This window comes from Mustela nigripes, chromosome 9 (genome assembly GCF_022355385.1).
Source record: "Mustela nigripes isolate SB6536 chromosome 9, MUSNIG.SB6536, whole genome shotgun sequence".
NCBI classification, from domain to species: Eukaryota; Metazoa; Chordata; class Mammalia; order Carnivora; family Mustelidae; genus Mustela; species Mustela nigripes.
In genome coordinates this window covers 9,563,519-9,586,968 of record NC_081565.1, presented here as the reverse complement: position 1 = coordinate 9,586,968, position 23,450 = coordinate 9,563,519, and the positions used below count along the sequence as shown (strand labels likewise).

Below are 23,450 nucleotides of genomic sequence, written 5' to 3'. Positions count from 1 at the left end.
ATTTTGATGATCTGCGTATTTTGGCTCTGCTGTTTGCATTAACTATAATACAATTTGGCCATTAAAACTGATTAACATGCAATGCTAGACCACTTACGTGTCATTAAAATCCATGTGTGTAGGTAAAAACATACCATGAATTTGAAGTTATCAGAATATGATATTTATTAGATTCTCTTTTTTTCTGACATGCCCCTCAAGTTCTGTTGATCAGAAAAGGGAAATCGGGGGGAGCCCCTGGGTCACTCAGTTGAGCATCCGACTCTTGATTTCAGCCCACATTGTGATCTCAGGGTCGTGAGATCGAGCCCTGCATGGGGCTTGCACTGGGTATGGAGTCTGCGAGGGATTCTCTCCCTCTCTCTCCCCCTCTACCCCTTCCCCACTGTGTGCTCTCTCTCTCAAATAATAAATCTTAAATGAAAAAAAAAGAAAGGAAAACTGGAAGAATGCTAGAACCTTTATCATTATGTAGAAACTCTTACTGAGTGATGAGTTCTGATTTGGTCTTACAGTTTGCCTATTTATTTTAGGTGCCCACCAGCTGACCTCTCCTCCTTCCCAGTCCGAGTCTGTACTTGCCATGTTTGATCCACTGTCTTCACATGAAGGTAAACTAGTCAAATGAGCTTTTTGACTCCTAACCCTTTGTTGATGCCTTTGTTGAATCAGTTGTATCTCAGTTGCAAACTTCTTTTCCCCTGTGTTCCAGGAGCTTCTGCTGTGGTAAGGCCAAAGGTTCATTATGCCAGGCCGTCGCATCCACCACCAGATCCCCCAATCCTGGAAGGAGCTGTGGGAGGAAATGAGGCCAGGTTGCCGAACTTTGGTTCCCATATGTTAACTGCAGCAGAAATGGAGGCATTCAGGCAAAGGCATTCTTACCCAGAGAGATTAGTTCGCAGCAGGAGCTCTGATATAGTGTCATCTGTCCGGCGACCCATGAGTGACCCCAGCTGGAACCGTCGTCCAGGGAATGAAGAGCGAGAACTCCCTCCAGCCGCAGCCATTGGTGCTACTTCTTTGGTGGCTGCACCTCACTCATCATCTTCATCCCCGAGTAAGGACTCCTCAAGAGGAGAGGTACGGGACACAGCCCATCTAGAAGAATTTTGCTGGTTGTGGTCAGCTTTAATGTTCTAACTGCCAGGTTCTCTTGATATGTTAGATTAACACGGTATATATAAATCTCAGAGTAAGGATGAACAGCGCTCATGATTTAAAAGATGATCTGTCAGTCTAGTTTGTCCCCAACGGTAACCCATGGGAAACCTATACTATTTTGGTTTTGTAATGCATTTTGCATTTTTTTGACACTTTGAACTTTTCTCCAAGCAATTTTGTATATAATTTCATTTAAACCTCACAGTTTCCAAGATGAGAAATTAAATGATTTGTCTGAGGTCACTTGATAGGCTAGTAAAGGAACTATGGTCTCACTTCTTTGATGTGTGATTTTTTTTTAAGATTTTATTTATTTATTTGACAGAGATCACAAGTAGGCAGAGAGGCAGGCATGCAGAGAGAGAGGGGGAAGCAGGCTCCCCACCAAGCAGAGAGCCCGACGTGGGGCTCAGTCCCATGACCCTGAGATCATGACCTGAGCCGAATGCAGAGGCCCAACCCACTGAGCCACCCAGGCACCCCTGATTTTTTTTTTTTTTTTAAGATTTTATTTATTTATTTGACAGAGATAGCGCAAGTAGGCAGAACGGCAGGCAGAGGGAGGGGGAGGAGGAGGTTCTTCGCTGAGCAGGGAGCCCGATGTGGGACTTCCCAGGACCTGGGGTCATGACCTGCGCCGAAGGCAGATGCTTAACCAACTGAGCCACCCAGGCGCCCCAGACATGTGATTTTAATAACTCACTCTAATTGGAGATCAAAACATGAACTGTGAAATTGTCTGCATCTGGGTTTGAGTCCCAGCTCTGCGACAGGCAGGCTAGAGAACTTTGGGGCAGATAGGGAGATAGCTTTTTTTTAGCCCCTTATTTCACGTCTATAAAAGGACTTAATAGTATTATTTATCTCCTAAGGCTATTGTGAGGTTTAAATGAAATAACATGTATCCTCAGCATTCGGTATTTGGCACACAGTCCATACTCAGTTTTGTTATTACTACTACTGTCTCATCTCTGCTACCCCTCCAGACTTCATGTGATTGAGCTTACTCCTTTCAGAAGTGTTTATTGAGCGCCTACTCTGTGCTAGGCTCTGTGTTAAGGTTTTGGTTTACTTGCGATTTGGTTTAATGTGATAGTACCTACCCTCAAGCAGATCAAAGTCTGGTGCCTAAAAGGTATACTTCCATGTTTCAGAAGTTTCCTGTACAGCAATAAGAACAGTTTTTCTTTTAAGACAAGCAAGAGTGGTTTTTGATTTTCACAGACAAACTGAAATCCTTTCCCTAGTAATTTATCCTGCTGTCCAACTCCAAATAAAGCATCAAACTTTTTCTACAGACTGAAGAACGCAAAGATAGCGATGATGAGAAATCAGACAGGAACAGACCTTGGTGGAGAAAACGTTTTGTTTCTGCCATGCCTAAAGGTAATTTTATAAAATATTAGAGTCATATGAGCAACGAGAAGCAAAGCCCCCAAATCTCTTCCAGAGAGCCAGCATGTCACCTCATCTGTGAGGTTTGCTGGGCCTAAGTTTGTAGCCATTTTGAGAGCATAGAAAATGGTTTCACTCAGGTGAATGCTAAAGGCAGACCTTTAGAAATGATAGTTCTTGTTCTTTGCAGGAAGTGGTAGTGGCTTCATAAATGGAAATCAGGCAGGTCATGGTTGTTTAAATATTATATGCCATTAAGAGTAAACGTGGGACTTTTGACTAATTGCTAATGATTACTGCAGGAAAAAGGGATGCTATTGGTAATTAAACATTGAAAATTCATCCTTTACATTCCTGGAGTAAACAACTTTTTGTGTTCATTGAGAATGTTTTTATTTTGAATATTAGTAAGTGTTTATTTTGGAAGGCAGTTGTATAAAATTGTTTGCTTTTGGGGGGGGGTCGGTGACTAGCCTGGCATTGTAGCAGTAGATACTGAGATTTGAGTTGGCAAAAGCATCTCTTCTGCAAGGAGAGATCATCTAGGAGCGAGGCTGGGGACTACTCCTGCAGGCCTCTTCTCGGCACCGTGGCGCTCGGGAGCTGAGGGGCACTGTTTTCAGCTGCACTCAAGCCCCCTTGATGAGAGATTGAGGCTCGGAGCTTTGAATGTGGTGTTTTCCAGCAGAGGTGAAGAGGCAGTGGTTTTGACTGAGTCCCAACAGATTCGAATTAAATCATTCTTCCTATGGCCGGTGACCCCAGAACAGATCCTGAGAGCTTCTTTAAGAACCTTCAGTGCTGTTTTAAGAATGGTTATCCGTTGACACTCAGGATTTCTTAGCTTTTAAACTTTCACCTTCCTTTCACTTAGAAATGTTGGCACACCAGTTAATACTCCAAAATGACTGCTGTCTTCCAAGTAGTGCAGTATGTTATGTGTCACGCTACTGACTTTATTTAATTTCCAGCTCCTATACCATTTAGAAAGAAAGAAAAACAAGAAAAAGACAAAGATGATGTGGGGCCTGACAGATTCTCAACACTCACAGGTTTGTAGACCGTGGACTTCCTGGCTCCTTCATTCCCAGAGCACATATTTCATAGCACTGTTTCTTGGGCGCCGTAAGCGCTGCCTTTTTAGAAGAGTGTGTCTGTGTGTGTGCAGTGGGGAGTGTGTTCTTCATAGCTCTGTGGCTTCCCGGTGGTGGCCGCAGGGAACCTCCGTGTGCTCTTCCTGCAGACTGCCACCGCCATCCTCATCCTCATTATCATAACTTCTGTTTCTGATGAGGCCCCCGCTGCTGAGCCTCTAGGCATACCCTACAACTCGAAGTCCCAGTGGGACCATGCCACATGGGGCCTCTTAGGGAAGAGTGGTGATGGTTTTAGTGTGATGCATGCCCCGTCTTTGGATCATTGGTCAGATAGCTTTTTCTCACATTCGTCATAGAATTCTAAATTTATTCCCTTCTGTAGTTCTTGATTGTTCTTGATTATTCAGGATCACAGTGAAATTTCGTTCTACCTAATCATTTCCTTTTTTTGTGATAAAGTGTTCAAACAGTACCATAAATTTATATACTTCACTAATTTTTTATGGCTTGAATCATTTTAACATTGCTATCTGACCCAAGGAAGACACAGCTAGGGATTGGGTTCTTACCTTACTCAGCATTTGTGTTTTTGCAGCTTCTGTTTGGCACATTATGAATGAGTAGCCTTATAGGAATGAGTTTGAGAAGTAGTGTTAGTGACCTCACCTCGAGTTGGATAGCTTTGTACTGTTTCCGATGGCTGGAGAGCATCTAGACTGGAAATTAATTTCTCACCTCTTTTTTTCTCATCTTGATTTTCAACTATATTATCCTACTACATTAAAATGAAGATTTTTATTAAAAAATGGTATAGGTTTCCAAAGAACATCCTCCTCAAATAGCTCAGCGTAGTACAGGTAGAATCCCATTTTAATGCATGTTATTCTGGTATCTGGTTGCATGTATTTGGATATATTGCCATGGTCTCTAGCATACATCCCTGCTTTGTCTGGTGCCGTGACTCTCCTGGAATGAAGGGTGGTAAGGAGCTGTGTCCAGGCCAGCATTCCCTGCTGAGAGCCGTCAAGCCTATCTTACTCAGTCAGCAAATACTTGTTGAACATCTGACTCATGCCAGGCACTGTGCTAAGTGTTGTGGTTATTCAGTCAAATCACGTGACCCCTCTTCTTCAGGAGCCTACGGTCTGATTGAAAAGAGTTGGAAACATATACCACATTCCTAGTGTTTATGAGTTCACCAGTGTTTATGGAGTGAAATACTCTTAAGGAAATCTCGTGTTTTTTAAATGTTAAATTAAAAAAATTAATTTTTTGCTTGCGTCTTTGGGCAAACGTTTTTCTTGGTTCTTGGTGCCTAATCTAGGAGCTAAGGAGAGTAGGTTTTTCCATAAGGTATTTATCTCATTTTCTTTGTGTTTGATTCAGGCAATTTAGCTTCCCTACTAGTGCAGAAATTTCTGCCCAGTCTTAATTAATGACTTGTTGGAGATTACCATTAAATCAACTTTTAAGTGATATGAAGGGAAATTTCTTAACAGTCTGTCCATAATGCAGTCACCCTATCCTTTTTTTCATGTTCTTTCCCAATCTTTCCATATCAGTACATGGCTTTTGCATGATTGAATCAGAGTATTGTGTAATTTTATATTCTTCTTTTACTAAATGTTAGTTCATAAACCCTCTCCAGTTTCTAGTAGACATGGTTGGTTTTAATAATCTGTATTGGCTCACAAATAACCTGTCATATGATTTGATAACATTCTGAATGTTTTCTTGCCTTTGGATACTTGAATTGTATCCAGTTTTTTTATGATGAAAATATTGCTCACAGCTTCGTATATACTGCATATTTTGTTTTCATTACTTTTCTGGGATAAAATTATTAATGACTTAGAAATAAAGGTTGTAAGCAATGTTATGGCATTCCCTATGGTTAGCCAAATTTTATTGTTCCTTTTTCAGAACGCTCAGCAGCACTCAAAACCAATAGCAAAAAAGTACTTCCCCTCCAAAGAAAGATTTTCTAATGATAGAAAAGTTTTATCGGTTTACATTTTAAAGATCGGATTTTATTAGGATTCTCTTCTCATGCATTCTAATACCATTACGGCAGAAAGATTAAATTAGTTTGGAAATCCTCTCTCTCTACAGTTGACTGCAGTTTTACAGAGATATGGATACTAAATTTTTTTTCCCCCATGGAAACAGAAGAGCCCATGAGCACACTGCTGAACCTCTCTGTACCTGCTTTCCTCGTCCATAAATAGAGGTGGTTACAATACCTCCCTGTAGGGTCGTTGTGATGATTAATTGAGATTGTACATATAAGGTGCTTAGCACAGTTCCTGGCACGTGGTAAGTGCTCAATAAGTGCTCAGTAAATGTTAGCTGCCATTATTTTTAGCTGCTATTCACACACACACACAAACACACACAGACACAAAACCTAGTGGGTTTTTTTTTTTAATGTGTTTTTAGACTTTCTGAAAAATGGGATTCTACCAGCATGTGGACACTTGTGGTTACTTTCTTGGTCTACATCTCCCTGAGGAGTTTGCGTTTCACTACAGAACTTGATTTTGTCCCATAGATCTGTAGCAGCCCTTTGCCTTGATGGCTCTTAACATCTTAGACTCCAGGGACATATTTTGAGGCACCGATTTTGCTGACAGGATAATGGTCCTGACAGTAAACAGTGCTACCTCTGTGATGGTGGTAAACTTTTTCTCCATGTACCCTGGGTACAATTCCAGCACGTTCCAGCGGTGGCTAGATTCTCTCGGAGTGCCTCTCACACCGTCGCACGCACAAAAGTGCGCTCTGCTAGCCGGTGCAGTGCCACCATGAGATTCAGTAAGACAGAGTACTGATACCCGGAGCTGTAAATGTGGTGTAGAAAGAGAGTCATGCAGGAAGAATGGAGGAAGGCATTTTAAAAAAAATAATTACTATTTAAAAGGGTTTAATTCTAAATTCGGTACTTCCCCCTCCTTTAGCATGGAGATGTCTGCATACATGAATCTGCATATAAAGATGCACTGTTGGAAGTTGTGTCAGCATGAACTGATAATAACAGTAACTTGAGCGGAAGCGCTTTAGAAATCCATCACCCATGTAGTCTGCGCTGAGCTTCCCGACACTGTCATGCAGAATTTTGGCAATGATGAGAAGGTGGAGCTAATCCTCCCAGTTCCGTGCTTGGGCAAGCCCTGAGACCGCGAAGCGGGATGAGCAGGCAGCTGCATGGTGCCTCTTAACACCGAGATATGTGCTCTTTTTTAAGTCATACCTCCTAATCCGCCTTTGGGATTATGCTACTGGTGTCGTACTAACATCAGAATTGCTACAAACCAAGGGGAACTGATTCTCTCACTCTCCTTTCCCTGCAGATGATCCCAGCCCTAGACTCAGTGCGCAAGCTCAGGTCGCTGAGGATATTCTGGACAAATACAGGAATGCCATTAAACGAACCAGCCCCAGTGAAGGAGCAATGGCGAGCTATGAAAGTACAGGTGATCATCATGATAAAGATTTGAATACCGTTGACCCTGAAGTGGGGGGTGTGTGGGGGTGAGTGGGTAGGGGCACCAACCTCCCACATAGTTAGACTTTTGACTCCCCCAAAACTTAACAACTGATAGCCTGTTATTGACTGGCAGCCTTAACAACATGAACAGTCAGTTAAGACGTATTTTGCATGTTATATGTTACAATATACTGTGTTCTTACAGTGAAGTAAGCTGGAGAAAGGACAACGTTGTTAAAGTCATAAGAGAAAAAGACATTGACTATGCTGCATGTTTTTATTGGAAAAAAGAAAATTCCACATAGGAGTGCCTGGTTTGTTCAATCAGAGGAGCAAATGATTCTTGACCTTGGGATTGTGAGTTCAAGCCCCACGTTGAGTGTAGAAAATACTTAAAAAAAAAGGAAGAAAGAAAGAAAGAAAGAAAGAAAACAGTGTATAAGTGGACTCACACATTTCAAACCTGTGTTTCCCGGTCAAGTGTTCTACCTTTGGTATCACAGTGAGAAGTGTTCGGAATAAGTAGCTTTTTGACTACTTTGAATAGCTGTCAGAAAAATACAGTATAATCCCTAAAATAAAGAGGAAAGAGAAGTATATAAAAGCATAAATTGTATACTGCACATGTTTCTTTTAAAAAAAATTTTTTTTTTTTAAATTTATTTGACAGAGATTGAGAGAGAGAGAGATCGATCACAAGCAGGCAGAGAGGAGGGGTGAAACAGGCTCCCTACCGAGCAGAGAGCTCGATGCAGGCCTCGATCCCAGGACCCTGGGATCATGACCTGAGCTGAAGGCAGAGGCTTAACCCACTGAGCCACCCAGGTGCCCTGCACGTGTTTCTGCTTTTGTGTGTGCAGGACTGTCCCTGGGAGAATCTGGCTGGTAGTGTGAGTTGGCTTGAGGGAGAATTTAAAGGGAGCATAAAGGGCAGCCAGAGTAGAGGTGAATTTCCCATACATCTTATTTTGAAAAGTTTCAAAGGACAGAGAGTTGACTAGTGAAGATCTGTATTCCCTCTACTTGGGACTTTATCAGTTGTTAACGTTTGGCTGCATTTTCTCTATATTTTTTCCTGGAAGCATTTGAAATGGTCTCCTAATAAAGATAGTTGTCCCACATAAGCACAGTATCTTTATTATAGTAATGAATTTTTATTCCTTTTGATTTTATACACGAGTGTATTCTCTAAATTGGTTAATTAAAAACATAGAAACAGCTGTGGGAACCACAGGTCTGTTGTGGCTGCATTTGTGAGTCGGTCCCAGCTCATCGTTTGGGTGGTGGGAACAGCCCTAGTAAAGAGCTCGGGGGAGCTGAGGGCAGGGTTCACCTCGGCCTCCAGGTAGCCGAGGGCTGTACAGCAGGCCACTTTCTCCTGGGGCAGGATTCCAGGTCTGTAACACGAGGTGGTTACGTAAGATGATTTGTGAGGCCCCTCTTTGTTCTGTGGTGTGGCAGTTCTGATTAAAGCATTATCGGTTAAGTCACAGACTTTCATCGCCTTGGGTTAAGATTGGTAAGAGAAGGCAAAAGTCATTCTCTTTGTGACACCTGCCCTCGTGATCTGCTATCAGCTGTTTTAAGCGAGCTTGCTTGCTTGCTTTTTTTGAAGAACTCTGACTGTAAAGCATAGTGCTAATTTATGGTCAAGTAGCTCTGAACACCTCGTGTGAGACTCTTTCCGGTTAACCCGCTTCTGTCCTCTCTTGGGGGATGGGTTTGTGCAGAGGTCATGGGCGACGGTGAGAGCGCCCATGACTCTCCTCGAGAGGAGACGCTGCAGAACATCTCCGCCGACGACCTCCCGGATTCCGCGAGCCAGGCGGCCCACCCCCAGGATTCTGCTTTCTCGTACAGGTATTTCTTTGACAGGATTTTGAATTTGAGGCTCTGGGCTTTTCATCACCACTGCAGTCACGTCAAGTCAGATGACTCATTAGGCCACCGGGTAACTGTCTAGAGCAGAGAGATAAGGACGGAATGCTGTGTCCGGAAGAGACTGCTGCACTCTCGATGCCGTGTAGCAAAGGCTTTAATTCAGGGCTGAAAAAACAATCTCCTCATGTGCCCTCAGGGGTCATGTCAGTGATTTAAATGACACAAGTGGCCGTCCCTTTGCCCACACCAAGAAATGCTGGGGGAGACTGGACCGGTGGCAGGATCAGCTGTCGTGGCAGATGGTCGAGCGGGAGGAAGGGCTCTTGTCAGGCTTGTCTGCGGCAGGATCAGCCTTTCTCAAGAGATGTGACGGAGGGCCTTCTTGGTGTGGGTGAGGAGATGGCTCTGGGGACTTCTGTGGCCCCTGCAGACCCTGGCATAAGGCCCCCTTTGCATTCTCTTCATAGTGCCCTCATAGAGACGCAGTGTGTGTTACAGGGTCCAGAGGATTTGCTGTTTGACTGATTGTGGTAACTTGACAGAATGAGCCTTGAGCCTTGCCAGGGTCTTGCTCCTTGGGTCACCAGAAAGCCTCTTCCTTTAAGTGAGGAGTCAGTAAATAAAAAAGTATCTGTTATTTATGACTTCTTGAAACAATTGAGTCCTGAGATAGCATATTAATTTATATGGTAAGTGTTCATAAAGTGTGACCGCTCTCTGCATAGAGAAATTAACATACTTTTGGGGCACCTGGGTGGCTCATTAGGTTGGGTGGCTGTTTTCGGCTTGGGTCGTGATCCTGCCTTCCTGGGATTGCGCCCCGTTTGTGCTCTCTCTTTCAAATAAACAATCTTTAAAAAAAGAAGAAGAAGAAATTAATGTACTTTTGACTCATTCTTCAGAGACGCAAAAAAGAAACTGAGACTTGCTCTTTGCTCTGCGGATTCTGTTGCTTTCCCAGTGCTCACCCATTCAACAAGGAACGGTTTACCGGACCATACAGACCCAGAGGGTAGGTTTTTCCTGTATTTATGGGTTGAGCCATGTGAGACTGCCTGTATTCAACCTATGTAAGCTATGTAGCAGTTCCATGTGGTTCCATTAGTCTATTTGTATTAGCATCAGGTAAGGGCACTTTGATTCCTGATGCTTCATTAAAGTGAGGGGCAGGGCTGCTTAGTTCTACTGATCCCTGGTAGAGCGGAACGGACATCCCAGAGGCTAAGGGCTGGAGTGCAGTGGAAGTTGTCGGCAATAACAATTCTCTCTCTCATTTTTTGTTTAGACAATGAAATTGTATGCTTCTTAAAAGTTCAAATAGCTGAAGCAATTAATTTACAAGATAAGAACTTAATGGCTCAACTTCAAGAAACAATGCGTTGCGTGTGCCGCTTTGATAACAGAACTTGCAGAAAACTGCTGGCCTCTATCGCTGAGGACTACAGGTAACTACCCCAGCCTCCTGCACCTGTGACCCGGTGGCAAGGATCTTCTTCCCTGTCTTTATTTCACAAGTGAATCTAGGCTTACGGCAGCATCCTGGGCTGTATTTACCTGGGTGTAGATTTCCGAGGAACACATTTGGTTATTTATCTGGAGATGTAGTTGTGAATGAGCAGCTCTCACAAAGAAGTGCACTTTCCTTCAGCTTTGCACAGAAGCAGTGTTTGCAGAGGTGAGGCCAGGAGAACTAGGATATCCTGCTCCTTTTCTGGGAGGTGACCAGAAAAACTACTTCCCTGGAGCAGGAAAGCAAGTGTAGCCTAAAAATTGCTGCCTCCTGTCTGCTGCCTGCCCTTTGCCAACACTTCAGGAGAAGAACGTCAGTGAGATTCTTAGGGGACGATGAGGCCCCCAGGCTGAGGGGATGGGTGCTCTAGTGATCGCTACAATTAGAGTATAAGCAAATTATCGATGATACGTTTAATGATCTAGTGGCATATTAACCTGTATTTTGTTGTTTTAGTCTTCTGTAGCAATCAGTTTCCTGTGAAGTGTGAGGTCCTGCCAGCAGGGAGACCATGGGCCAGTATGAAATAGATCAAGGATGCCAGGGGACTTAGTAACATGTCATGAGTTAGGCAGCTAAGCGTTTAACCCCGTAGGTGTTCTTCTTCACCAACATGCAGAATGGTTCCGTTCCTTGAGCTGGCAGCAGGATTAGCCCTTAAGACAGCTGTCTGCAGCCTGATGTGGCTAATGCATAAAACCAAAGTCTGTGAGGTCATATTCTTTCTTTAAGAAAAATTAGGACTCTTTGTCTCTAAGAAAGTGTGCACTGTATGTATGTGATGTCCTGCAAAGCCCCTTTCCTTTTAGGAAAAGGGCGCCCTATATTGCTTATCTCACTCGCTGTCGGCAAGGACTGCAGACCACACAGGCCCACCTGGAAAGGCTACTTCAGCGGGTGTTGCGGGACAAAGAGGTGGCCAATCGTTACTTCACCACTGTCTGTGTGAGGTTGCTGCTTGAGAGCAAAGAAAAGAAGATCAGGGAATTCATTCACGGTAACCGAAGACCTTTAGATTAAGCATCTTTTCAGCCATGTGTTAGTGGGGAAATTCGGAAATTTTTGTATTGCTGGTTTGAGTAGTTGCATGTCTAAGAGTAGTCCCTTAAATTCCCAGATGTTTTATGGATTCTTAATCATCTTGATGTGGAACCAGTAAATTTCATTTTTACCGTGGATCGAATACCTGTAGTTTATACGAAATTGGGAAAATTGGTTAAGGTTTTGGATCCACAAAATTCTTCTCATATTTAAAAATAAAGCGTATCATTAAAGTTTTTTAAATTTTTATTTTTTAACATTTATACTTAAAATACCATTATAATTAATGTATGGTGTCGTATTAGCTTTAGGTATATCGTATAGTGATTCAGCAATTCTATACATTAGTCCAAGTATGTCATTTTTATAACAAGCCCCTTGCTGTTCTACTTTTGCATTTCATATTTCTTACCTTTCTCACAATTTTAATGATTTGGCCACATATTCTTCTAAACTAAACTGTTTCTAGATACTTTTGGCTTTAAGAGAATAGTATCTGCATAGCTAGTTATTAAAATGATTTCTGTAATTTCCTTTTTAAAATTATCCAGATAGTGTATTTAAAAAATTATTATTTTGCATTGGAGACTTTCAGCAACTCACAGCAGCTGATGATAAAACTGCTCAGGTAGAAGATTTTCTGCAGTTCCTCTATGGTGCGATGGCCCAGGACGTCATATGGCAGAACGCGAGCGAGGAGCAGCTTCAGGACGCCCAGCTGGCCATCGAGCGCAGTGTGATGAATCGGATTTTCAAGCTTGCTTTCTACCCTAACCAGGACGGTGACATACTGCGTGACCAGTGAGCACTCCCATGTTTACTGCATCCCCGTTGATCACATAGGGGTACATCAGCCAGTCCCTTGTTTGACACAAGCTGTGCTGAGACTTAGTATGTGACAATGAAGGCAGCACGTGTTACCGTTTTTCACCTGTCTGATCCCAAGAGCAGAAGGAAGGATAACGCTCTGTTCAGGGCGGTGGGCATGAGGCCTGCGGGCGTGTCAGTTGCGGGGCCTGTTTGGGCGGCGGGGACTGTCCGCTGCTCTTCCCCGCCTCCTTCCTCTTCCCTCGGGTCTTGACTGCAGCTCCTCCTCCCTGACCTTTCCGACCCGGTCCCTTCCCTGGCAGGGCTCTCCTGGGCCTGTGTCCCTGTCGTCAGCACTTGCCTCAGTTGTGCTTGTACATTTGGTAGCGTCCGTCAGGCCTCCTCAGCGTGGCACCACTGACATTTGGGGCCAGATAATCCTTTATGTGGGAGGCGGCCATGTGCCTTGTGGGGTGCTTAGCAGTGTCCCCGGTCTGTGCACACCAGGTGCCAGTAGTACCCTCCGGCTGTGAGAACCAGGATGTCTCCAGACACCGCCAGATGTCGCCCGGGGGTGGGGGGGGGCGCCGAACCACCGCCTGCTCGATTGCTGCTGTGTGCGGTTGTGTGGCGAGCGTCCTCCGGCGCCGCAGCATCATCGGCTGGTGAGAGCAGGAGTGTCCCGCTCACAGTCACTGCGCTCTCCCCTCGTCGAGCACAGCGCCTGACTTCTATATGCTCGATACCTATTTATTAGGAATGAAAAGCTCTACGTTTAAATATAAAAAAATATCTGGAAATGTATGGTTCTCAATAAAGCTGATTTTAAAAAATAATCCTAAAAAAAAGTCCTGAGAAGAAATACCTGGAGTGGTAACGGGAATTATATTTTGGATAATGAGACTGGGGATGATTTCGTATTTTCCATTTTCCCTTTTTTGCATTTTTCTGGAGCACTGCTGTACCCTCTTTCTGCCCCCAGCAAAGTGTCTCCTGTGCCCCTCCCACCCGGCTCCCCCCCCACACACCCCACAGTAACACTGGCTTACTGTGCCAGGTGCTTTCAAGGGGTCCACGTGATAAGACCTTGGGGTGACTCATGAGTGGTTTATAGATGGTTTCTTTCATGGAAATGCTAAGATCTTGCATGTATGTTCTGTGAGTGCGTTAGGATTGTTCCAGTCCGCCTCTCCCACTGGTTCATGCTCTCAGAGGTACAGCCAAGCTTCTGTGTTTAATTCACCAACTGGGACCTGTTTTCTCTCCAGAGACCAGTTTTGGGCTTCCAGAATGGAATGAAGAGTTAGGGACATTCACATTGTATTTACTGCAAAGAGGAGCTTTGAAGCGGATTACTTGTATGCTCTCCTCCACAGCACTTCTGCACGTTTTATAGAGCGGACAGTTAACACAGTGTTTTGGAAAGAACAGTAGAAACCAAGAAAACTGGGTTTAGCCCCTGCTCCTAACCCCTGTGTGACCTTGGGCAAACCCTTCACTATTTTAAGCCCAATTATTTTCATCTATGAAATGAGAGAGAGTTTGAGTGTTCTCAAAAGCTCTTTCTCTCTCTCATCTTCTGTGATCTTCAGTTTTTGGCTTTTGATCCCTCTGCTTCCTCGTGCTTTGTACTGATTAGTGTGTCCCGGTGGCTTCTGGGCTGGGCCTCCTCTCCTCTGTCCCCTGGAATGCTGTCCTTGGCTGGGAAGGAAGAACTTCCCTCTTCTTGTCCCCCCACAGCTCCCTTAGCATTTCTAAGCAGAGCCGAAGTGTGAATCTTTTTTTTTGACAAGACGGAATACTTACAGCTAAGAGATACTTACAGCTAAGAGATACTCTCCGCTGTAATTGTGATCTCTTATCTTGAAGCAAGTCTAAATGTTTTAAATGTTTTGAGAAAAAAAAAATCAGTTATGACTCTGTGTGCCTTATTATGTGAAATATGTATTTACATCTGTGTTTTGGGGGTTTGCAGGGTTCTTCATGAACATATTCAGAGACTGTCTAAAGTAGTGACTGCAAATCACAGAGCTCTTCAGATACCAGAGGTAATGTAGGTGCATACGGCCTGGGCGGTGCTGGTAGTTGGTCCATATACCCTATGCGTGGAAACAGTGTAGTAAATTACAAAACACAGTTTGCATTAGATGTGATTCTAACTATAAAGTTCTCAAAGGTCTAGGATTAAAATTGTCTGGCATGGAACGGCATGTCAGTGGGGAGATGAGGAGGCGGAGGGCCCCGAAGCCACTTGGCCTCCCGCCACAGTGCTCCCCACGGATGTGTTTTGTTTGTTTGTTTGTTGTAGAGAGAGCATGATGGAGGGGTCTGAAGGAGAGAGAGAATCTTTTTTTTCTTTTTTTCTTTCTTTTTTTTTTTAAGATTTTATTATTTATTTGACAGACAAAGATCACAAATAGGCAGAGAGAGAGGAGGAAGCAGGCTCCCCGCTGAGCAGAAAGCCTGATGCGGGGCTCGGTCCCAGGACCCTGGAATTGTGACCTGAGCCTAAGGCAGAGGCTTAACGCACTAAGCCACCCAGGCGCCCCGAGAGAGAGAATCTTAAACAGGCTCCGAACTCGGGTCTTGATCTCACAACCCTGACGTCATAATCTGACCCAGAATATGAGTCAGACACTTAAAACCAACTGAGCCCCTCAGGCGCCCCCTCCATGGATGATTTTGTAGTCCTATTTCTGCAGAAAAGTCCCATTTGAATAAGGGATCTGGTGACACTCCACAGAGTGTGACAACTATTATTCCAGGGGAAGAAGTTAAATCTGAATGTGATGTCAGAATTACCTTGTAGCGTCATCCAAATTTTACAAAATAATAGGGAAATTTCAGGTATTTGAGCTTTCTGGTTGTTTTGTTAAAATCTCCACTAATGAAATATTGATTAGCATGAGTTTTTAAATTATTTTTTGATTTTTTTGAGTCTGTTATTTTTAGAGCTATTGCAACAATGTGCAAATTTTTAAAATTTTTTCTTTCAGAAGTAGCTTGTTGGGCTTTTAGAATCAGCTACTATGTGTAGAGAATTTCCATTCTACTTAGGAATTATTTGAAATTTTTTGAATTCTGGATTTGGTGTTATTGTATGTCCTTTCTTCCATTAATGGATATCTGGGTTACTTTATTTGAAAATGCAAAGCAGATTATTTAAAAGTTTAGAAGTTAAGCTTTAATCTCGGTGGGAGAGGAAGGAACAGCAGTCTGGCATTACTGAAGAAAGGAAAAGGCACCAAGCTTGTCCTTCTGCTTCCTGGCACCCAGGTTGCCATAGTGGCTTCCTGTGGTTGCTGTTGGATTCACGATCTGCCTGTCTGTCTCTGGTCTCACTTAGGTTTATCTTCGGGAAGCCCCTTGGCCATCTGCACAGTCGGAAATCAGGACAATAAGTGCTTATAAGACCCCCCGGGACAAAGTGCAGTGTATCCTGCGCATGTGCTCCACCATCATGAACCTCCTGAGTCTGGCCAATGAGGACTCTGTCCCCGGAGCAGATGACTTCGTGCCTGTTTTGGTATTTGTGTTGATAAAGGTGGGCCCCTCACTGTTATTAATGAGAAGAGTTTATTTGGCATTTCTGAGCAGGCTGGTGCAGGGCTCCCCCCACTCCAGGGACCTCGGCTCTTCCAGTCCCAAGCTCTGTGTTACCCAGAAAGAAAGAGTCTCGTGTGAGGTTTTGTTCTGTCCAGAAGTTACGGTTTTCAGAAGAAAGAATAGGAGGACCAGATTGCTAGATGAACGTTTCCAGCTGTTAGGTGCCTGAGGTTCTTGGTTGGGGCTTGGTTGTAATTACTGAGCGAATGAAGGAAGGAAGAATGAGGGCTCTTGTTTTATAATTGTGCCATATTATTTTAAAACATACTGACATCTCTCTCTTTTTTTAAAGATTTATTTATTTGCAGTGTCGGGGGGCATGAGTGGGGAGCAGCTGAGGGCGAGGATCTCAAGTAGACTCTGCACCGAGCACAGAGCCTGACGTGGGGCTTGATCACACAGCCCTGCGATCATGACCTGACCCAAAATTAAGAGTTGGACACTCAACTGATGGAGCCACCCAGGCTCCCCCTATTTGTGGTATTTCTGCAATCCGAACTCTTAGCTCAGGCAGCAACCCCCGGGGGCCGTGTGCGCTCAGCCTTCGTAACTCCAGCTCTGGCCTCGCTCTTGTCTCCTCCACGTGGGGCGCGTTAGTTCGGTGCAGGGCCCCTTGGACATGTTCTGAGGCACAGGCCTTGCCTTCTCCCAGCCACTTAAAACACCCATGTCCGTTCTTTTCACAGGAAGACAGTGAAAAAGTGAGAGATGTTCTGTGTTACCTCTGGCAACAGAGGGTATATTATCTTTTTAGTTTTTTTCTTTCTTGGCTGATTCTATCCAGACTTAGAAGTCACTTGGCATATAGCATTTTTTCCTTATCTAACATTTTTGAATCCTGGGATGTTGAGTAAGTCTGCTGGGATTAGTTCAGCCTCCTTCGGGACCAGTAAGCTTCAGTGACTTACAAGGTTGGAAAGCTCTAGATAGCCCAGCTGGCATTTGAACCTGAGTTACCTTTCCATTGTTGCCCTTAGTGGCTAGGTGTTTCATCACTTCCAAAGAAGAATTTGGGGATTATTTTCAAAAAGGACTGGCATCTCTTTCACAGAAAAACATTTGAAGATGTTCACTTAGATGATTTTTGCAGAGCTATACATCTTGAGTATTTGACTCTCTCATTTTTCACTTCTCTAGGCAAATCCGCCCTGCTTGCTCTCCACTGTCCAGTATATCAGTAGTTTTTACGCCAGCTGTCTGTCTGGAGAGGAATCCTATTGGTGGATGCAGTTCACAGCAGCAGTGGAATTCATTAAAACTATTGATGACCGAAAGTGACCAAGACCAAGGCCCACCAAGGCCTCAGACTGTTAGGCGGGCAAACAGATCTCTTAGAAAATGTACCAGCTGCTTTGAAGGCTGAAGATTGTTTTTGTATAATATTGTACAGCATTCAGACATTTTAAAACAGATCTTTACTAAACAGATTAATGAGCTAACAAGCAGGTTCTCTTTTCTTTGGGCTCTTTTCCTTTCTGTTGCATATTTGGTTATTTTCTTGTCCCAAGTAGAGAATTAGTACTGCAAAAAGGGACCACATTTTTCAGGTATTTTGAAATATTAAAAAACAGAACAAAATCTAGAAAATTCCTAGATCTCCATTCATGGATACCCATTCTTTCCTTTTATTTAAAAAAAAATAAAAAGAACAGTACACCTCTTTTTAGATGCTGTCTAATCTTATATGCATCTAATGGAAGGAAGATACCAGTTGCACTGAGAATTATAATGGTGGTGACATTAGTGGCATTATCTATAAATACACTCACCGAAATGAAAAGCTAAGAAGGAAATGTAAATATAATATATATTTATATTTGATGTAATATGGACATCTTCAGATTCTAATAAACAAGGAGTATTGCTGATAGTAGGCTGTGATGTACCCTCTTGTGAAATGGTTTCCTGGACAAAGTTTAAGCTGAGCTTAAAAGCAGCAAACAAATACACAGAAATATTTATTAAAGTGGAAAACAGTTTCTTGAACTTTCTAGGTGTGGAGTTTGATGCACAAGACTGCCTCTGATGAGGGTATACTCACTTAGACATTCCTCACCACGGACGTCTTTGAGCCCACAGGAGGAAGGAGGTAGACCCTTTAATCGCCACACATTGCGTACAAAGGAACAGTAGACACCTAATAGGTTACTGTGGTACTTCTTATCTGAAATACTAGATACAGTGTAGAAACCCCAAACTGAACTCCTTTCAAACCTTTAATTGTAATATATTTTTGATGATGATTCACATTGAATGACAGACCAGGAATTCAGTGAATGTCATTTTTTTAAAAACTGATTTGTATTGTCTGCTCTAGTGATACAGGTTTTACTAGTGATAAACTATTTTAACCAACCATATTATTCTTATAGAAAAAAGTCTATTTTGGCAGGTTTCTGTGCCTTTTATTTCCCTCTTCTGAACAAAAGTCTATGTTTCTGTATTTTGGTTTGATTGTATATTGATAATCAGGAATGGGTTTTGGTGTCTGAGAAATTGGCCATGGAGGCACACCAAAGCTTCAAGCACAAGTCCTGTACATAAGTCACGACTGACTGGTTTCACTTTGTACATTTCCTAAACATGGGGAGCTGCTTTTATAACACACCTGGTCCTATTCTTTGAGTCCCTTGTTGCGGGCAGCCTTTTGAGGCATTTTTAAGGGAACTGTGACAGACAGCCTTGAGCAGATGAATACAGAGGCTGTCTACTTCTCTCCAAGACCTCTGTGTTTAATTGTGCCTAAAGAAGCCAGAGTTTCTTTATGCCTCCACCTCTTCTCATTCATTTATTTAAAAATACCAAAATAACAAGTTGCATAGGAGTGTGGGATGTGGTTTCTGCCCTCTAGAGAGAGATCAGAATTCAACTAGTACTACAGAATGCCCTTTGGAATGTTAGGCCAAGCACTCTGTGTGGACTGTCAAACTTGCCTAGGCATTAGATTGTCAAATCCGATCATAACTACTTTATGAAACAAACAAACAGTCTGACACAATTTCTAAGACCTAGGGGGAGTCCATTTATTTCAGCATTTGATTCAATAAATGTTAAGTTGATAGAAGACTTAGAATAGTTGAAATGCATTATTGTGGGATTTCCTAGAGATTTTTTTTTTCTCCACATGGTTGCTACACCTCTGCTGTGTTATCACTATGGAAATAAATGTGAAGCTGTGGATGTGGCACAGGGCTCTTTTCTGGGGAGGAGAAGGCGGTGAGTTGGGTGTCTGGTTGCGCTGGAGGCAAGAGGTAAGAGCCAAGTGGTGCCGGAACCAGTGGCGAGGGTAGAAGCCCATAGACCTGGCGCCAGACGATACCTCAGACAGGCAGGCGTTTGGGTCTCGCCTCAGGTGCTGGCCGGGCAGCGCAGCCCCGCTGTTTAAGGGGCAGTGACGTTTCCCTCTGGAACCCCCATGGGGAGCACGGACAAACCAGCATTCCCCGCTGCCGGTGTGATGGGGCATGACTAACCCCAGTGTTGTCTCTGAGTAGAGGAATTGGTAATGGCCTGGCCGTGGTAGGGCCTGGGACAGGCAGTGATTTGATTTCGCTCCTTCAGGAATGAAGAACAGTAGCTCTTTGGTTCTTATGACACTTCCTCCCAGGACCTGTATGAAGGATTTGTGCAAAAGTATAAAATGACCCACAGGAAACATTCAGTAGCCACTGATTATTACATGGAATTTGCAGCAATAATGAATGTTAAATGGAGAGAGAGTGGCTCAGTCCACTGAAATCTTACACAGTTTGTGTGTTAATGTTCTGTTTTTGGAAAACAGTAATAGGAATACAGATTGTCTTTCCTTGTGAAATTATTTTCTTTTTAAACCTGGTAAATGTTTCGTTTTCTCTCTCCACTTTAGTTCACATCTCAGCCGCAGTATTGCTTTCTTCTGATTTTTCCTTTAAAAACCTGCTGATGGAAGCTTTTTTATACAGACTTTAAATCGCTGTAGTAAGAGAATTAGGCTTTGTGAGGGATTGAAAATAGACATATTGCATGGTTTTTCTTTTCCTGTTGTGACCTGGAAGCCTTTGCAGACTTTCAGTCTCTGTCTTGCCGAGGTGCGTGAGCAAGAGAACAGACACTGCCCTGGATGGTAGCGAAGCTGTGCCGAGACCCTGTAGCCGACTGCGCATGCCTGTCCAGCGCCACTGTTGAGTCGCGGCCTTCGGGATTCTAATTTGGGCCAAGTCAAGGTCAACTCCATTTTTTAAATGGGGGAGGCTTTAAAGATTCCTTTCTCTGATGTGATTGGGTATGGAAAGGGGAAGTCGGACCACACTTGTTCAAAATTACTAGTGGATTGCATAGAAATGATAGAAATGTGGGGTTAGCTTCCTTCATGTGTGTCTTAGACTTTCTCTTCCTGTCTCTCCATATCCCCTTTATTTCTTTAAGGAAAAGTCTATATTTGCGTTCTTTAGTTCTTTTAAGTCTAGTGGATTTATTCTGTACATAATTGCCATGATTTGGGGGTGGGGATCAGAAACAATCTTATTGACGCTCACAGAATTTTTAGTAGATGAACAGTGATGACATATTCGAGATATTTTGAATGCCAAAATGCTTGAGAACTTTGCCAGATTAATACTTAATATGTTTTAGAATGTAGGTTACTGAAGAAGTAGGATGACCAAGAATAGCTCTATTACTCCTGAGAACACTCGGAGAAAGGAAAACAGTTTGCTTCAATGTCATGGTTGGTGTGGAGTCACCGTGGAGCTGGTGTGTCCCACAGGCCTACGCTCAGCAAAGGTTAAGCTCAAGAGGGAGGAAGTCCTCTCTCCTGGGTTAACAGCGCAGACAGCGTGGGCAGTGGCCATGCACCTTAAGAATTCACCCTGCTGAGCGGATACGCTGTCTTACTTAACGGATTCTTGTGCTTCGCCTGTATTAAAAAGCGTCGGACTGCCTCTCCTTGAAACTGATAAAACCTTCTATAAGCCTCAGTTAATGAGCTTGCACAATCTTGTATATGTATAGGAAATTCCTGTCTTCCAATGTGACGACTAATGTATGGTACCATTCTGTAAAGCTGATTAAAAAGGGAGAGCAGTAGAATTCCCTGGATTTTATGTTTCCATTAACTATTTTGTATGCAGAAGTAGTTTCGAAAGTTTCTTTGACTTCAAATGTTACTAATTTCTCCATGATGATTCACACTCGTCTTTTTCATTTGAACCTCTAAGGATATTTGTTAAGTGTGGTCCAGGAGGGAATGCGCGTGAACTCACGGTTACTAACGCGATGGTGAACATTTACTGTTTTCACACAGTTCGTATCTGACCCTCGTGTTTGGTAGCTACTCATCAGCCCTAGTTCTGCGAGCAGAAGTCCCCGTTCCGGTATTCACTGAAGCCTTTATTCACCTTTGCGGCTGAGGAGCGGTGCTGTTAGACCAGGAGCCCTCGTCACAGGCTGACTCTGCAGGCTTCCTCCACTGTCAGAAAGGTGCTTGCCCTATATTGATCACACCTTGTTTAGAAGGAAACAAAAAATTTCAATGGGGGTTCCATTTGCATCCAGTCTGCTCAGTATTAAAATTAATGCTATCACTTGCCTAAAACTGAAAATTGAATTCAGCTTTTCTTGCCAACTTGGCATTACCTGTGTGCTTGGACTTCTGTTATATTTGTACCCACTCAACCCCTCTCTCCAAGTAAGTGGCTCCATATGCTTTCCCGAAGGATGCTGAGCTGTGACACTGTTGAGCTAGGCTTTCCTGTAGGGCCGCCTGTAAGACATGTCATGATCCTGAGAAGCAAGATCATTTCTCAGAAGCACCTCTTGGCTATGAATGTGTCCTCTGCCTAGAGATGTAAAGATTCATTGAAGAGCTTTTGCTTCAGTCATTTCATTCCAGAAGAATCGTTTTCCATCTTCTTGGGGATACCAAAATGCAGTATGTAGACTTAAAAAAAATTTTTGACCAAAGAGACCAGAAAATCTCTGGCCGTGGGGATCCTGAAAACATCTTCCACATTTGGGAATAGCTCTCAGTTCCGAGTCATTGAACCTGTTGTAGATGCTGAACATGAAAACCACAGTAGACTTATTTCTGTTAACTAGGAATTCAGCATATTGCTGGCCAAAAACATTAAATTTTATGTTCCTGTGGAAAGAGTATCTGATGTGATTTTTTTGAAGAAATCTCTATGCTCGACGTGGGTCTTAAACTCACGACCCTGGGATCAAGATTTGCGTGCTCCACCGACTGAGCCAGCCAGATGCCCCTTCTCATGTGATTTTTTAAAAATAGGTTATTTTCACCTCAGCTTTCCTTACTCCTCTTAATTTGTAGGTTTGACAAAAGCTTTGTAAGCAAGGCTGTTCTGTTGACTCATATATGTAGCCGCTGATGTTTCTTTGCCATTTCTGGGGAATTTAGTCAGGGAATCTGTCCTGACTCTCTGACCAAATGAATGACTTTCTCTGGGAGTGGGACCCAAAATTATGCTCTGTGGAGTTCTGTAAACCATTGCTGTCCAAACTTCCCTCTTGAGAATCACCTAGGACTCTTGTTTGTAAATCCAAGTTTATTAAAGATGGAACCAGGAATCTTTACATCTTTGAGTGATCACGCAGCTCTCGCTGTCTGAGCTAGAGAGTCAGGAAGACTCAACGTAAAAAAAGAAACCTAGAAGCCACCTTTCAAAGACCTGTATTACAGGTACTCAATCAGCTTTTAAGACGTGAGTCTGAAAAAAAAAAAAGATGTGAGTCTGAGACTGCTGGCAGCTTGGTTCTGGGAAGATCTGGGAATCGTGTGCATTCACCGGGGCAGGTGGGTCAGGACCCCGTCATGACAGGTGGAAGAGACACACCCAGTCACAGTAGTTTCTCCAGCAACAGATGAGATGGGGCGTTGAGGCAATCTTGAAGCGTACCAAGGAGGTGATGTCAGTCAAAAGATGACGTGGCACAGATACCATCATTCCAGGCAGGTCTCAGAGATGGGCCTATTGGTATATGAAGGACGGTCTGGAGTTGATGTGGAAGGGACAGTAGGCTATGGGGAGCTCACGGATATGGACAACGGAAGGTGACCAGCAACCACAGTCCTCGCTGATTTCTGAGTGAGCAAACAGCATGGAATGGATCATTTTTACTTGACCATTGTGTGGTAGTCTCATTTCCAAATCATGTATAGTCTTTATAATTTTTAAGGGCAAGAATTAAAAGTATTTTCTAGAAAAACAAAAGTAAGTCCTCCAGGTGACATTCTTACGGAAGTTCGGGGAGCCAGCATTTCACAAGGCGTGAACCAGGGGCCCCTCTGCACCACATACCTGGGAATGTCCATAACCTTGGGATCTCACCCCCTAACCCTTGAATCAGAATTTCTGGGGTGGGTGAGGGGGGCCTCCAGGAATCAGCATTCGTAGCAAGTCCTCCATGTGGCTGGTGCTCGGAAAAATTTGGGATCCACGGCAAAAAGTATTCAGTTCTTAAAGGG

The 23,450-nt window shown here is 43.5% G+C and overlaps 1 protein-coding gene across 5 annotated transcripts in view; it reads left to right on the top strand.

Moving 5' to 3' along the window:
* The window catches only part of GAPVD1 (GTPase activating protein and VPS9 domains 1), a 77,988-nt gene extending 56,924 nt beyond the window's left edge, over positions 1-21,064 (top strand). For 3 of the 5 annotated variants that reach the window (XM_059410807.1, XM_059410808.1, XM_059410806.1), the window contains exons 14-26: positions 534-611; positions 713-1,083; positions 2,463-2,550; positions 3,531-3,611; positions 7,007-7,129; positions 8,874-9,003; positions 9,927-10,036; positions 10,310-10,469; positions 11,344-11,531; positions 12,163-12,376; positions 14,358-14,430; positions 15,729-15,926; positions 17,126-21,064. In XM_059410807.1, coding sequence (XP_059266790.1) covers positions 534-611; positions 713-1,083; positions 2,463-2,550; positions 3,531-3,611; positions 7,007-7,129; positions 8,874-9,003; positions 9,927-10,036; positions 10,310-10,469; positions 11,344-11,531; positions 12,163-12,376; positions 14,358-14,430; positions 15,729-15,926; positions 17,126-17,266 — 1,955 coding nt within the window. In that variant the 3' untranslated portion in view covers positions 17,267-21,064. The remainder of the gene's footprint in view (positions 1-533; positions 612-712; positions 1,084-2,462; positions 2,551-3,530; positions 3,612-7,006; positions 7,130-8,873; positions 9,004-9,926; positions 10,037-10,309; positions 10,470-11,343; positions 11,532-12,162; positions 12,377-14,357; positions 14,431-15,728; positions 15,927-17,125) is intronic. The other 2 variants (XM_059410811.1, XM_059410809.1) reach the window with 1 other exon arrangement.
* Positions 21,065-23,450: the final 2,386 nt, after the last annotated feature.